At 46.5% G+C, this 16,183-nt stretch overlaps 1 protein-coding gene across 3 annotated transcripts in view; it reads left to right on the forward strand.

The window, feature by feature from the left end:
* The window catches only part of sacs (sacsin molecular chaperone), a 106,030-nt gene extending 90,618 nt beyond the window's left edge, over positions 1-15,412 (forward strand). For all 3 annotated transcript variants that reach the window (XM_055636957.1, XM_055636956.1, XM_055636958.1), the window contains one exon: positions 26-15,412. In XM_055636957.1, coding sequence (XP_055492932.1) covers positions 26-11,592 — 11,567 coding nt within the window. In that variant the 3' untranslated portion in view covers positions 11,593-15,412. The remainder of the gene's footprint in view (positions 1-25) is intronic.
* Positions 15,413-16,183: the final 771 nt, after the last annotated feature.

Genomic DNA, 16,183 nt, shown 5'->3' on the forward strand with positions numbered 1-16,183 from the left:
TCTATTTACTGTTGTTAATATTCAGGTCGCCTCTGTACGCAGCTGCAGCTGATGACCCCTGAGCGTACTGCGAGACTAATAAAAGAAATGATGACTTCCTGCTGGCCTGGTCGAGAGATGATGGTTCAGTGGTTGCCAGGAAACTCAGAGAGGAAGCACCCACCATTGTCATGGCTGACAGCAGTATGGAGATATCTGTATCACAACTTCCCTGAAGATCTGACTCTGTTTGAGGAGTTGCCACTCATCCCGAAGAGGCGTTTGAGTGAATCCCAAAACGTGGTTCACCTTTTGCGTGTCCGATCTCCATCTCCCATAATCATGGAATCCGAAAATGAAACGCAGCTCCCCGAGTTTCTGGCAGAAGTCATCGAAAAGCTTGGAGGAGTTGTCATTAAAGAACTAGACCCATGTTTGCAGCACCCCCTTATGAAAAAATACATCCATTCCCCTCTGCCTAGCAGCATGCTGCAGATCCTGGATAAGGCAATGCCACAGAGGATTTCCAGCCAGGTCATGTTGCTGCCTCCAACACACAAAGTTGCACTTAGATCTTTCCTAGCTAGTTTGCCAGAGGTTAACGAGCGAGACAAGAAGATCCTTAAGGAACTAGTTATCTTTAATAAAATTGAACCATCCTCCGAGAAAGGTACTTCCAGTTTTGTTGCGTTAAAAGGAAATAAAGTCTTGCACCACACTGCAAAACTGCCCCCAGATATACGGATGTCTGGTACTGTCATACACTGCACTGATGAAGCTTCCATCCGTTTGGTCACCTTGCTGAAACTTGACCAATTAAAAAGTACTGACTGTTTAAAGATGATACTGCAAGACATTGAAAAAAGCTTTTATTCCAATAAGGATGTCATGGATATTGTGAGTTGGATACTCATCAACTTAGCCTTCCTCAAAGATGAAAATGCCTTGTTTATAGAATGGCTGAAAGCCTTGAAATTTATTTCTGTTTCTCAGGGAAGATTACTGTCCGCTAATGAACTGTTTGATCCTGAAATTGAAACACTGCAGAACTTGTTTTATGCTGAAGAAAAAGCAGTGTTTCCGCCGGAGAGCTATACCTCAATTCCAGATGTGTTGCACGCTCTGAGGCAGATAGGTTTAAAGAATGAAGATCAGTTAACGGAAAAAGAAGTCATTCAAGTGGCCAAACGAATTGAAGTTCTGCAGAGCAGTGGTAAGGTGCAACATGATCTGGTTAACAAAAAAGCCAAGACATTGCTCATGATTCTTCACAGGCAGAAGACTTTGTCGCTTTCATCTGGAGCAAAGTCAACCATGCAGAAAGTAAAGTGGGTTCCTGTATGTAAGACTCGCCCTCTGAATTACCCGCCGTCCCTTGCCTGGAAAGGGGACGTGTTAACTTTCCACAAGGCTTGTGAGATGTGGCATATATCTGACGCAGTGTTGGTTGGCTCCGCCGTGCCTCTTGTGGACAACATCTCTCCGGAAGTTCGGAAATTGCTGGGATTTTCCACAGAACCCAGCCTGAACAGGGTATTGGGGCACTTGCAGAATGTTGTGGATTGGCACAACTCCAAGGACTTCAATAGTGACGAGTGGTACCAGTTTCAGCACTTCTTGCTTGACATTTATGACTTTATGCAAGGACATTTGCAGAAGGATAAAGAAGACTTCAAATCATTGACCTTTCCTTGGGTTTGGACTGGGAAAGTATTTACTGTACCTGGACACGTAACTATAAAACCAATACAAGATCTCGATCTGGAACCCTACCTGTATATCTTACCAAAAACCATGGCTAAATATCGCAAGCTATTTACGTTCTTTGGAGCACTGGATGAAATAACAACTGAACACCTCTTCGGTATTGTGAAGACCATGAAACAAAAAAGCGACGGGGAAATCAGTGAGCAGGAAAGTAAGCACAACTTGCTTCTGGTATTGAACATCTTGAAGTGGCTGTACATCAATCATGTTGCCGTTAACGTTGACACTCCAATCCCTATTCATTACAGTAAAGATCCCAGCAAATTGGTGATGGAGCCCATTGAGAACTGTAGCTACTGCGACATCAAAGTAGACGATCTCAGCGACTTGCTTGACGATTCCTTGGAACCCATTAACTTGGTCCATGAGGACATCCCGATGAAGATGGCTCAGGCACTGCAGGTGCCATGCCTGAGCACCAGGCTGATTAACCCAGAGAACCTGGGCTTTGAGCAGTCAGGACAAAGGGAGCCGCTCACGGTGCGGATCAGAAACATCCTGGAGGAATACCCGTCGGTGGCGGACATCTTCAAGGAGCTCCTCCAGAATGCGGACGATGCGGAGGGGACAGAGTGCAGCTTCCTGATCGACATGCGGGGCAACTCTGATATCCGGGAGAACCTTCTCGACCCGGGAATGGTGCAGTGCCATGGCCCCGCGCTCTGGTCCTTCAACAACTCCGACTTCAGTGATGCCGACTTTGTAAACATAACCAGGCTGGGCGGCTCCCTGAAGCGGTGCGAGGTGGACAAGGTCGGTAAGTTTGGACTAGGTTTCAACTCCGTGTACCACATCACGGACATCCCTATAATTCTGAGCCGTGAATTCATGATAATGTTTGATCCAAATATTAATCACTTGGGGAAGCATATTCGTGACAAAACTCATCCTGGGATAAAGATCAATTGGAACAAACATCAGAAGAGGTTAAGGAAGTTTCCCAATCAGTTCCGGCCGTTTGTCAACGTATTTGGTTGTGATTTACCGCTGGACAGAGAGAAACCATTTTGCTATATGGGAACGCTTTTCAGACTTCCCTTCAGGGTGGAGGAAGAAGCATTAGTCAGTGAGATCAGCAGTGTTTCCTATGGCACGGCCGATATCTATTCTCTTGTGGACGAATTCAGCCTGTGTGGCCACAGATTGATCCTCTTCTCCCAGAATGTCAACACCATGTTCTTGAAATACTTGCAGTCCGAAGTGTCGGATCCCAGTTTGGCGCAGACTCTGAGTGCAATCAAGAAAATAGTTTGCTCGTCCAAAGCCGTGACCACACCGATGAATATTTTGAAGGAGGCTGCAAAACTGATGAAGAGACTTTCTGGTAGCAGGCAGCTTCCTTCCGAGGCGCCTAGGTGTGCCTGCATAGTGCAGATCGTGGTGGATGAATTCCTTCAGGTGTTCCGAAGGGTAGTCGATCTCCAGTCGCCGCTCTTCAGGGGCCCGGAGGATGGGGCCGCGCCCTTCGCAGACTTCTCGGCCAAGGTGGCTCAGGGCAGAGAGAAGGCGAGCGGAGAGGCGGCCCCAGAGAAAGTGACCGAGTCCACCACTTGGCTCATCTGTTCGTGCATGGACACCGGGGAAGCTCTGATATTCTCGCTGCAAGAAAGCGGGCGGAGGCTGGGGCTTGTCCCTTGCGGCGCGGTCAGTATTCTGCTATCCGAGACGGAGGGTGGTAAGTGGAGCATTACGACAAATGGCAGCGCTTTCGGTGAAGTGTTCTGCTACTTGCCTCTGAGGATTAACACGGGGTTGCCGGTCCATATCAACGGTTGCTTTGCGGTTTCCTCCAACCGCAAGGAAATCTGGAAGACTGATACAAAAGGCAGGTGGAACACCATTTTCATGAGGCACGTGATAGTCCAGGCATATTTGGAAGCCCTCGCTGTGCTACGAGACATGGCCGTCAATGCAGAGCTTGATGACTATGACTATTACACCCTGTGGCCTGATATTACCTTGGTGCACGATGACTTTGCCGTGGTGTGGCAGGGCTTTTACGAAGACATCGCCAAAGGGCGAGGCAACAAGCTGACGGAGGTATTCTCGGATGGGACCTCTTGGGTCTCCATCAGAAGCATAAGGTTCTTGGACGACACTTTGCTTCGGTGGCCGGTGGTGGGGCCCTTGGCTTTCAAGATCCTCCTGCAGTTCCTCAAGAAGGCCAAGCCTCAGCCCCTGTGCGCCGTGGAGCTCCCCCCATGGGTCCGGGCGGGGTTTGAAGAGGCGGGCTGCAGGAGCATCTTGCTGGAGAACACCTTTTCAGAGAAGCAGTTTTTTACCGAGGCGTTTTTCCCGTACATCGAGGAGATCGAGGCGGATCTCCGCGATCCGTTGATGCTCTACGTCCTGGACGAGAAGGTGTTGGAGTTGTCGGGGCTCCTGCGTTCTAGTTGTTGCATACCGTCCTCGGGGGAAGACCAGCAGTTGTCTGTCCCCTCAAGACTCATCCATCCCGAAGGCCGTGTCGCCAAGCTGTATGACATTAGTGATGGGAGATTCCCTTCTGGAACTCCACAAGACTACCTGAACCCAGTCCGTTTGGTGAAGCTGGTGCAGCTCGGCATGATCAAGGACGACATTTCCTGGGAGGATTTACTAGAGCGCGCGGGGTCTGTTGCAGCGTTAAACGAAAGCGACCATGCAGCGGCTTGTCTACGCTGCAGCATCATTCTCAGCTTAATCGATGAGAAACTCAAGTTTCGGGATCACAGAGCCAAAGACTTTGCAGTGAAGTTTCAGTCCGTACCTTTCCTTCCTTTCCTTAAAAAGCCACCTGGTTTCTCATTGCATTGGAAAGGAAACGATTTCCAACCAGAGACTCTCTTTTCAGCCAAAGAGGTTTATCCACTTGAGTACCAAGATGTAGTTTGCCTTCTGCACCCGCTTCTAAATGAAAATCCTCCCAGTAAAGGATGTGGCAGTCTGTCCTCGAGTATGAAGGACTTCTTGGGGCTGCTGAAAAAGCCACCTATCGTTGTAGTGTTGGAACAGCTGAAGAAAGTTGCGACAGAGGTTGACGGCATCACTCTGTGCCAGGAGAACATCACAAACGCTTGCTACAAGTATCTCCATGAAGCCATGATGAAGAACGAAACGGCAAAGGTTCAGATCAACGGGGAGCTTCAAAGCTTTGCCTTTGTTCTGGTGGAGAACACATACGTCGAGTCGGCGAAGGTGTCCTTCCACTTGAACTTTGACGCAACTCCGTACCTCTATCAGCTGCCAAACAAGTACAGGAACAACTTCCGCGAGTTCTTCGAGAAGCTGGGCGTTCAGTCCTCGTTCACGGTTGAAGACTTTGCGTCGGTCCTTCAGGTTTTGAAAACCGAATCTGGCTGTGAGCCGCTGAAAGAGAACGATTTCCAGCTCTGCCGAAGAATCATCAGCGAAGGTGTCTGGGGGCTCATCCGCGAGAAAAATCGAGACTACTGCAAGCGGAAATATGGGACTCTTTTGTTACCGGATGGCGAGAACTTTCTCATTCCAGCGAAATCTCTGTGTTACAATGATTGTCCGTGGATTCGAGTGAGTGATAAGAGTGTGAAATATTGCCATCCGGACATACCAAGAGAGGTGGCAGTCAAACTTGGGGCAATGCCAAAGCGCCACAAAGCTCTTGAACGTTACGCTTCCAACATTTGCTTCAGTAGCCTCGGCAGTGAATTTGGGCAGAAGGAGAAACTGACCAGTCGCATTAAGAGCATTCTCAATGCGTATCCGTCCGAGAAAGAAATGCTTAAAGAGCTACTTCAAAACGCAGATGACGCCAAAGCCACAGAGATCTACTTCATCTTTGACCCGAGGGAACATCCAGGGGATCGGATCTTTGATGAAAAGTGGGCCCCGCTCCAAGGCCCAGCAGTTTGCGTGTACAACAACCAGCCCTTCACAGAAGACGACATTAGAGGGATTCAGAACCTTGGGAGAGGGACAAAGGAAGGGAATCCTGGAAAGACCGGACAATACGGGATTGGATTCAATTCTGTATACCACCTAACTGACTGCCCGGCATTTATTTCTGACAACGATGTACTCTGCATCTTTGATCCCCACGCAAAATATGCTCCGGGATCTACCAACGTTAGCCCCGGACGGATGTTTAGAGATTTGGACTCGGACTTTAGAACCCAGTTTCATGATGTATTGAGCCCGTTCTTAGGTAATCTCTTCAAAATGGAGAACGCTACGATGTTTCGTTTCCCGATCAGGAATGCCGAGATGTCCAAGATATCGGAGATCTGCCAAGTCCCAGTGTCGGATCAGATGGTTCAGAATCTTTTGGACAAACTGCGCAGCGACGGAGCAGAGCTCCTCATGTTTCTAAATCACATGGAGAAGATTTCGATTTGCGAGATCGAGAAAACGACGGGAGAATTAAATGTCCTGTACTCGGTGAAAGCCAATATCACAGATGCAGACAGGCTGAAACGGAAGCAGTTTCACGCATCGGTGCTTGACAGCGTAAATAAAAGGAAACAGCTCGGACAGATACCGGTCCAGCAGATCACCTATGCGATGGACATTGAAGATTCTGAAGGCAACCTCACTACCTGGCTGGTCTGCAACCGGGCCGGGTTCTCCAACATGGAGAAAGTTTCAAAGTCCGTCATATCGGCTCATAAAAACGAGGACATCACCCTTTTCCCTAGGGGCGGAGTGGCCGGCTGCATCAGTCACAATTACAAGAAGCCACTTCGAGCTTTCTGCTTCCTGCCACTGTCCCTGGAAACGGGGTTACCCGTTCATGTGAACGGGCATTTTGCTTTGGACTCGGCAAGGAGGAATCTGTGGCGGGATGACAATGGCGTAGGGGTGAGGAGCGACTGGAACAACAATCTCATGACCACCCTGATTGCCCCAGCCTACGTGGAACTCTTGGTTCAGATTCGGAAGCGATACTTCCTGGGCTCCGACCCAATGATCACTGTCCTGCAAAACACGCCCAACCACGTCTTGAAGGACTCGTTAAAGAAATTCCTGACCTTCTTCGCCACCAACAAGCAGGACATACAGCCGGATTGGCACTGCCTAGTTAGGTCCCTCTACTGCTGTCTTCACGATGATCTCAAACGTCTCCTTCCAGTGGTGCGAGTCCCCAACGCGGACAGTGGAGAACTGCACCCGGCCATTTTTATCAGCTGGGTGAACACGTCCTTGGCGAACAGAAACAGGTCTTTCTTTGACAACTTGCTGCAAGATGAGCTGCAACACATGAAGAGCACGGAATACAACATCGCGGTTCGCAAGACAATCGCCGAGAACGTCTACCGGCTGAAAAATCTGCTGCTCGACACAGGATTCAACTTGGTGTACAGCTCCGACGAGACTGCCAACATTTACCTGAGTTTCCGGGAAGCTGGGATCCCAGTTCACTACGTAACGCCGGCAGACGTACGCGAATTCTTGCACACCTTCATGTCTCCAGACTCGAGCTGCCACATCGGGAAGCTGCCCTGCCGATTGCACCAGACGGCGCTGAAGCAGTTCCACAACCTGAAGCTTCTGGTTGACTATTGCTTCAAGGATTCGGAAGAGAATGAGATCAGAGTGGAAGGACTTCCTCTCCTCCTCACCCTGGACAATGTCGTGCAAGTCTTCGACGCCAAGCGCCCCAAATTTCTGACCACCTACCACGAGTTGGTCTCGTCCCGCAAAGAGCTCTTCATGAACACGCTTTATATGAAGTACAACAATATCCTGCTCAACTGCGGCGTCGCAAAGGCTTTCGAGATAAGCAGTTTCGCAGAGCTGCTGTCGTTTGTGCTCCCGAGGGACTACAGAACGAGGTTCGTCGTGAAGTGGAAAGACAATTTTGTGAGCGAGTCGTGGCTGAAGACCTGCTGGCATTTCATCAGCGACGCTATTTCGGTGAAGGAAGGCGAAGCGGAGATCAGGCCGACCTTTGAAACCATCGTCGAGGTGTTGAAAGACTGGGCTATGCTGCCGGGTACAAAGTTCACGATGTCCAGCAACAGGATGTTGATGCCGGAGAGCGAAGTATTGGTGCCACTCAGTTTAATGTACGTTTCCATCTTCCCAACCGGCCAAAACGAAAAGGTTTTCAGCACACTGATGAAAGCGGGCTGCATTCAACTGGCGTTGAATAAAATCTGTTCGAAAGATAATCTTTTGGTCTCCCAGTTGGCTTCCCACTTGGCGAACGTTGAGAGTCCCGATAGCATTTTGAAGGCCCTCGATTACATGAACCGAACATCAACCCTGAGGACAAATCTTCTCACTGACAGCGACTTTGAAGTGCTTCTGATGTACTTCAATTCCAACTTGAATCAACTGGCAGCTCAGGATGACAGTAAGATCCTGAAGTCTCTGCCTTGTTTTAAGGCCATTAATGGAACCTATATCAGCATCTTGAAGTATGGCTCTTGCTTTGTTCTCACAAAAAACATTCCCCTGGCCGAAATAGAACGATGGACATTGTCCACCAACTTTGCCTTTCTTGCGGACAATCCTCAGCTGAAAGACTTGTATGGTTTCCTCAACTGCGTTCCTGTGGATGACCTAGAGGTCTACTTGAAACACTTGCTGCCAAAGTTTGATAACCTCACCACTGCAGCTAAGATTGAACATCTAGTGTACCTGAAGAAGAAGCTATCCAATCTGGACGAAGGCACATCAGTCAGGCAGCAACTGTTTGAGAAGCTTGAAAGCCTTGCAATCATCCCGGACTCCTTCAATCGACTGAAGCTCGCAAAGAATCTTTACGACCGGACAGAGAATGTTTTCAAAGTCATGTTGCCCGAGAGCAGTTTCATCCCTCAAGACTTCTTCCGGCGACTGGAACAGATTGAAAAACCCAAGAACCGCGCTGCGTTCCTCACCTCCTGGATAACGTTCTTTCGAAACATCGGACTGAAGCACACGGTCTCCCAGCAACAGTTACTGCAGTTTGCGAAGGAGACTGGAACCCGGGCTCAAGCGGAGAATTGGCCCAAAGAAACGATACAGAACAAGGTTGACGTTCTGCTAAACCATATATTTCAAGAGAGGACTGATTTGTTCACCGGGACCTTTCTTAAAGACCTTTCATTGATACCGTTCATCTACCCAGAACGTGCTGCTGCACAGCTCTTGAAACTTCACCCTCAGTACCAGGAACTCAATGGGATTCTCTCTTTAATATGTTTCAGTGGGGCTCAAGTCAATCCCAAATTCAAGCAGGCTGACGTCATGCAGTTATTGTGGACATCCTGCCCCATCCTCCCGGAAAAGGCAACACCTCTGAGTATTAAGGACCAAAAAGATAGCAAGCTTGATAAGCAGGAACAGGTGGAGGAAGTTCTGGCAATGTTAAACGTCAGTCTGGATCCCCCGTCGGACAAAGTCATAAGTAACTGCAAAAACATCTGCAACATTGCATCTCCAGAGGACGACATGATCAAAACAAGAGTCAAAGTGTTGCAAAGTACTTACGAGTTCCTGAACGCAGAGAAAAAGGATTTCCGCCTCCACCTTCGAGGTGTTGCCTTTGTCATGGTTGAAGATGGTTGGAAACTACTCAAACCCGAAGAGGTGGTCATAAATCTTGAACATGAGTCCGATTATAAACCCTACCTGTACAAGTTGCCTTTGGAACTCGGCAGCTTCCACCAGTTGTTTAAACTTCTGGGCACTGAAGACGTAATTTCGACCAAACAGTACGTTGAGGTTTTGGGGCGTATTTTTAAGATATCTGAAGGGAAGCACTTGGAACCAAACGAGATGAGGACTGTGAAGAGGGCTGTATCTGGACTGTTCAAGAGCCTTCAAAATGAGCCGATCAAGGTCAGAATAGATCTGGAGAATCTCCGCGATTTAGGTCTTTACCTCCCGAGTAACGACGGAAGATTAACAAAGTCGAACACGCTGGTTTTTGACGACGCGCCCCATTATAAAAGTCGGATGCAAGGCAACGTGGGCATGCTAATGTTGGTGGACCTCAGCCAGTGCTACTTGGGAAAGGACCACGCATTTCACACCAAGCTGATCATGCTCCTCCCTTCCAAACTGAGACCCAGGCTACTTGGTGGAATCTTAGAAGAGATCCTGGACGAGGAAACGCCAAAGATATGCAAATTCGGGGCCCTCTGTTCGCTTCAGGGTCGTCTGCAGTTGCTGCTCTCCTCCGAGCAGTTTATCACGGGTCTAATCCGGATTATGAAGCACGAGAACGACAACGCCTACCTGGCCAACGAGGAGAAAGCCAATCGGCTCTGCCGAGCCTTGCGTGAAGGGCTGAAGGTTTCGTGCTTTGAGAAACTGCAGACGAGCCTTCGCATAAAAGGGTGCAGTACGATTCCGCGGAGCAAAAGTGAGACGTTGGCTTTCTTGAAGAGATACGGAAACGCTGTGATACACCTGTACATCCAGCACGCAGAAGGCAAGGATATTAATTTTCTATTATCCCTGGCAATGACCTTTAAAACTGCCACTGACAACTTGATATTGGATACATCCTACCTAATAGCCATGCTTGGCTGTAATGATATCTACAGGATCAATGAGAAACTGGATAACTTAGGAGTTAAGTATGATTCTTCTACTGAACGTTCAAAACTTGAACTGCCCCTGCCAGGAACACCCATATCAGCCGAGATCCATTATCTACTGCTCATGGACCCTCTAAATGTGTTCTACCCAGGTGAATATGTTGGGTACCTTGTCGACGCTGAGGGAGGCGATATCTATGGTTCGTACCAACCAACTTACACCTACGCCATCATTGTGCAAGAGGTGGAACGGGAAGGAGCTGAGAACTCCAGCTTTCTGGGCAAGTACTTCCAGATAGACATCGGCTACAGCGAATACAAAATCGTAAGTTCACTCGACCTGTATAAGTTCTCGAGACCGGACGAAAGTTCCCAAGGAAGAGACAGCACGCCCACCACCCCTACGAGTCCCACCGAATGCCTTTCCCCGGGTCTCAGGCCGATTCCTCCCCATTTCCCTGGAAGGGAAAGCCACCGAGCTTCGACCTCAAGACACCAGTCTCCAAAGAAGATCAAGCTCCATGCCTTGCCTGAGATCCTCCGCGAGGTCACCATGGTACTGGAGCAGGCGTGGCGGCTTCCCGAGTCCGAACGGAAGAAAATCATACGCCGCTTGTACCTCAAGTGGCATCCCGATAAAAACGCGGAGAACCTAGAGATTGCCACCGAGGTCTTCAAGCATTTGCAGAATGAAATCAACCGCCTGGAGAAGCAAGGGGCAGGAGGTTCTGAATTCAGCACTGACAGAACATCCAGAAGGACGTACTCCTCGGCCCGCTTCCAGTCGGAGAAGTTCTCCTTTCAGCGGTTTTACACATCCTGGAATCAGGAAGCAACCAGCCACAAGTCCGACAGGCAGCACTTTAAAGCCAGGTTTGCCTCCGCCTCCGGTTCATCCCATTCCCCCCGCTTTTTTGTGCCTCCAACCTTCAAAACTGTGGGCAATCCCATCGAGGCTCGCAGGTGGCTCAGGCAAGCGCGGGCAAACTTCTCTGCGGCCAGGAACGACCTACACAAGAACGCTAATGAGTGGGTCTGCTTCAAGTGCTACCTGGCGGCCAAGCTTGCCCTGATATCGGCCGAATACGCAGTCAAGGGAAAGTCGGACAAAGACGTCAAACCCACGGCACTTGCACAGAAAGTGGAGGAGTACAGCCAAAGTCTGGCAGGACTTACCACTGACGTAAACAAGCTTGAAGCATACGGTGTGGATGGACTGAGAACCCGCTATCCAGATCTCCTCCCTTTCCCCTTAATTCCAAATGATAAATTCACTACAGAAGTCGCAATGAGGGTGATGGAATGCACTGCACGCATCATCATAAAACTTGAACATTTCATTCAACAAAAACTGTAAGCCTACAAGAAAAACTGTAAGATTACACGTTGGTAAGATTAGCGACACGTAAACACTAATCAGGATAACATTTCAAATTACATTTCTATCAGTTCCCTGCAATTAACGCAAACGGAAGGATTTTATTATCTGAGTTAAAACATCTGTCCCTTCTCTAAACTCAGGGCGGCACACTGTGACGCAGAGTTAGAGTTGCTGCCTCACAGCACAAGAGACCCGAGTTCGATCCAGTATGGAGTGTGTCCGTTCTCCCTGTGACCACTTGGCTTTTCTCAGGGTGCTCCGGTTTCCTCCAACATTCCACAGACGTACAGGTTTGTAGGTTAATTGGCTTCTGTAAATTGTAAATTGTCTCTAGTGTGTAGGATAGTGCTCGTGCATGAGGTGATTGCTGGTCTAAGTGGACTCGGTGGGCCAAAGGGCCTGTTGCCGCGCTGTATCCCTAAAGTCTAAAGTAAAGATATTTTAACCCAGATAATAAAATGCTCATGAAATGTTCATATAGTCTGTTTAGATTATCATTGTTTCATAAATTAAAACTGAATTAGCACTGTCTTTGTTGCAATGGTTCTGAGCCTATTGCCCTATCTAAATGGCAAAAATCTTTTTTTATTTTATTGACGCATCAGATCATAACTAGTTTGCTGTCTGCAGGCTCTGTATATGAAATGCATCGAGAAAGTGCAAAGGATTGTTTTATCGTACAAATTATCTTCATAAAGAATCAACATTAATTAGTCATCCAGAGGGTCAATTAATCATCCGAAGGGCGGCAATGTGGCACAGAGGTAAGGTTGCTGCCTCACAGCGCCAGAGATCCAGGTTAAATCCTGACTATGGGTGCTGTCTGTACAGAGTTTGTACATTGTTCTCCGTCACACTGTGGGTTTTCCTCAGGTGCTCCGGTTTCTCCCACACTCCAAAGGTTTGTAGGTTATCTTCGGTAAAGATTGTAAATTGTCCCTAGTGTATAGGATAGCGCTAGTGTGTGGGGATCGCTGGTTGGGGCAGACTCGGTGGGCTGAAGGGCCTGTTTCCGTGCTGTATTTCTAAACTAAACTACACTAAAGTTGTCCTCCATGTAAGTTTTGTGCTCAGTTCTATGGTCCACATAGAACATAAAAACAGTACAGCACAGGAACAAACCCTTTGGCCCACAATGTATGTGCTGAGCATGATGCCAAGTTAAATGAATCTCATCTGCATGCACATAATATCTAAACAAAATATTAGGACCAATAATTAGGACCATGTGTATTAAGCCATATATGAGTCTGAATAAAATTGGTCAGATTCAATAACAGAAAATAGTGTTTTTCCATAGAGTTATTTCATATTCAGTCCATTTATCAATTTCATTATTATCCTACCATTGGCATTTGCTCACACTAAAAAAAAGTAAGTGTGAGCAGTAACTTTAACCCTCTCAAAACATTTTCATGGCCTTTGCACTTTTTGGACACCATGCCACCGTGATTTGAAAATGTTCTTTTCAAGTAACTGTGCTTTGCTTTGAAGGGAGTATTTTTTCACAAAAGATGATATTCCCATATGAAACCCATGTCCTGATACAAATTGGATAAGCATGATCAGAGTAAGCCTTTCTCATGCGTCAGTGGTGAAACCCTGTGATCTTTTCATGCATCTTTATCAGCTGCAGCACTGCAGTCCAGGGTAAAGCTGAAGTGTGTAACACTGCTGGAATCTAGCTGCTGCTCCCGACAGAAATGCGGGCAAGCTTACCTTCCGTAATTATAATGCCTTAAATACATGCAACAGATTATAGTAACTTGCACTAGATTCATTTAACCTACTCCTTTTGTGGAGAGAGGAGATGGTTAGGTTTTAATTTTCAATTAATGCTTGCAATTGAAGTAACAGTGGCTGTTATTAAGTAAATACATTTTGGGCTCTCTATACAATGGAAATATCGAAACACACATTCAATACAATAGAAATTGTGACATGCACTTTCTATGTGCATTCACCAATACAGACTGGGTCCAAACACTGGACTATGTCTATATGTTTCACACCATAGTTTTATAGCAGTAATTAAATGTTTGCAAACGATCGCAGGTTTGAAACCTGCTAAGTTATATTTAATTGTAAAATTAAAACAAAAGGGTCATTTTCTATGTGCATTATTGTGTAATATTTTTGTTCAAAGTATTTGAGTACTTCCTGATAGTTGTCCAAAAAAAACTTGTTCACTAAATCAACAAGGCGTTGTAATGGGCTGATGTATTTTTGATTACCTTATGTGATATTTTCTGCCATTCATAATGTGTGATTTAATGTATTCTCAGTTTTAATTTTATATTATTGTATTTTAGTGAAGAAATGGCAGAGATGCTGAACTGCAGAACAATTTTATATTTTTAATGCATTTTGTCTATTTTGTTTAATATTTCTCATTTTCTAGGATTTATTGAACGACTGGGATAACTTGTTTGTCATCGGTGTGTTCATACTGAATGTCAAAACAAGACATGCTTTTTATTTTTAAATCAGCAATAGGCACCTTTTTTTACATCCAAAAGTTCATTGATTTCAGTGGCGAAAATGTTTAAAACTCTCATTGGAGTTTCTTTTCACTAATTTTGAGAACTGTTCCAGTATTTCTGCAAAAAGATTGCTTACAAACTTTTCTATTGAAAAGCTTAGCTTCTTCTTTACAATATTTTTCCCCACTATGTGAGTGAAGGCCAAGAAGCAGATATAAACCATTCAATTAATTGAGCGTCGTACAGTGTGGAAACAGGTCCTATGGCCCAACTTTCCGACATCGACCAACATATCCCATCAACACTAGTCCCACCTGTGTGCGTTTGGCCAATATCCCTCTAAACCTTTCCTATCCATGTACCTGTCTAAATGTGTTTTAAATGTTGCGATAGTATTTGCTAATGTCACACTTGTCATGCCTCGTTACACTTAATTTATCTAATCGTATTCCATAAAAGGATGCAAAGTGCTTGAGTAACTCAGTGGGACAGGTAGCATCTCTGGAGAATATGGACAGTTGATGTTTCTGGTTAAGCCCCTTCATCAGACTCTCCAGATTCATCATCTGTCATGCTCTCTAGAGATGCTGCATGACCCGCTGAGTTACTCCAGCACTTGATATCCTTTTGTGTGTTAACCAACGTCTGCAGTTTTTTGTTTCTACTTCCCAATCTTATTACATTCCCTCTGAGGAAACGCTTCTGTTTTTACCAAACATATTTTTCCTTAAACAAGATTAAAACTGAGGCACATTTCGATACTTTCTCTGACCAAGCACAATGTTCTACAGTAGTACCACACCACCAGTTTCTAACAACACTTGTAATACCTGTGCGACTTTCTACATTGATATTTGAAAAGCAAAAGATTTTTGGCTTTATTATTATTTTCTTGTACATCATTTTAAGCTCTAGAGTTAGAGTTATGATAGAGACGTTAGAGAATGTTGCTGCCTCAGTGCATATATCATGTCTTTAAGCAGAAATCTGTGATCAGTACTCTGGACATTGAAATAGGCAGGATTGGGTATCAAGTTAACTGGTCATGTTTACTTTGATATTCAACAGTGCCATTTAGGAACATGATTATGTGCAGTACATGCTGTCTCAGTTGATTTTGCTGTTGTGTACATTTGACAGAACTGTTACTGCAAGACTATGGTGTGATGTTTACTGGCAGCAGGTAAATTAGGCGTTGGCTGCTGTGACAATTGCATTTTTGACGACAGATTGTAGTACTGCTGAATCTGGAGCAGTGTAGCTCTCTCTGCTGATGTACCAAGTACCACAACTACAATAAAGCAACTTCAGTATGCCTGTGCCTTCATTATTGTAATAGCTGTAGAAACACATGTTTCATGTAACAGCAGGTTCCCTGCTTTACTTGCTTCAGCCTCATATCCCTTCTCGCGCTGGATTTACTTTGAACTTTTGCTGATTGCTTGCTGGTCTACCAAGGCCTGCTGGATCTCCCTGTTGCTAATCGTTTTAACTTCCCTTCCTCCCATTCCTAGACTGACCTTTCGGGTGATGCAGTGACATGGTGGTGGAATTGCTGCCTTACAGTTTCAGAGACCCTGGTTCGATCCTGACTACAGGTGCTGGGATTGGACACGCTAGATGAAGGAAACATGTTCCTGATGTTGGGGGAGTCCAGAGCCACGGGCCACAGTTTAAGAATAAGGGGTAGGCCATTTAGAACTGAGACGAGGAAAAACTTTTTCACACAGTGTTGTGAATTTGTGGAATTCTCTGCCACAGAAGGCAATGGAGGCCGATTCACTGGATGTCAACGGCGACTGTCTGAGTGGAACAGACACACACACACACACACACACACACACACACACATTGCTTCCTTCACCAACCCGTTATGCAAGCGGGGGGAGCGCTGTCTGAGTGAAATTCGCACGGTGCAAAGCCAAGTTGGCGCTGTAATTAAAATGGCTAAAGAACGGTGTACGGTAAGTCCTGTAAAAGAGGTGGGGAGGGCGGGGGGGAGAAGGAGTGGAGCCAGACAACTTTTAAGAAGACAGAGATACACGGCTGTGAAGCTCGGCGGACATTTAACATTACTGGTCGGT

The sequence above is a fragment of the Leucoraja erinacea genome, chromosome 6 (genome assembly GCF_028641065.1).
Source record: "Leucoraja erinacea ecotype New England chromosome 6, Leri_hhj_1, whole genome shotgun sequence".
NCBI classification, from domain to species: Eukaryota; Metazoa; Chordata; class Chondrichthyes; order Rajiformes; family Rajidae; genus Leucoraja; species Leucoraja erinaceus.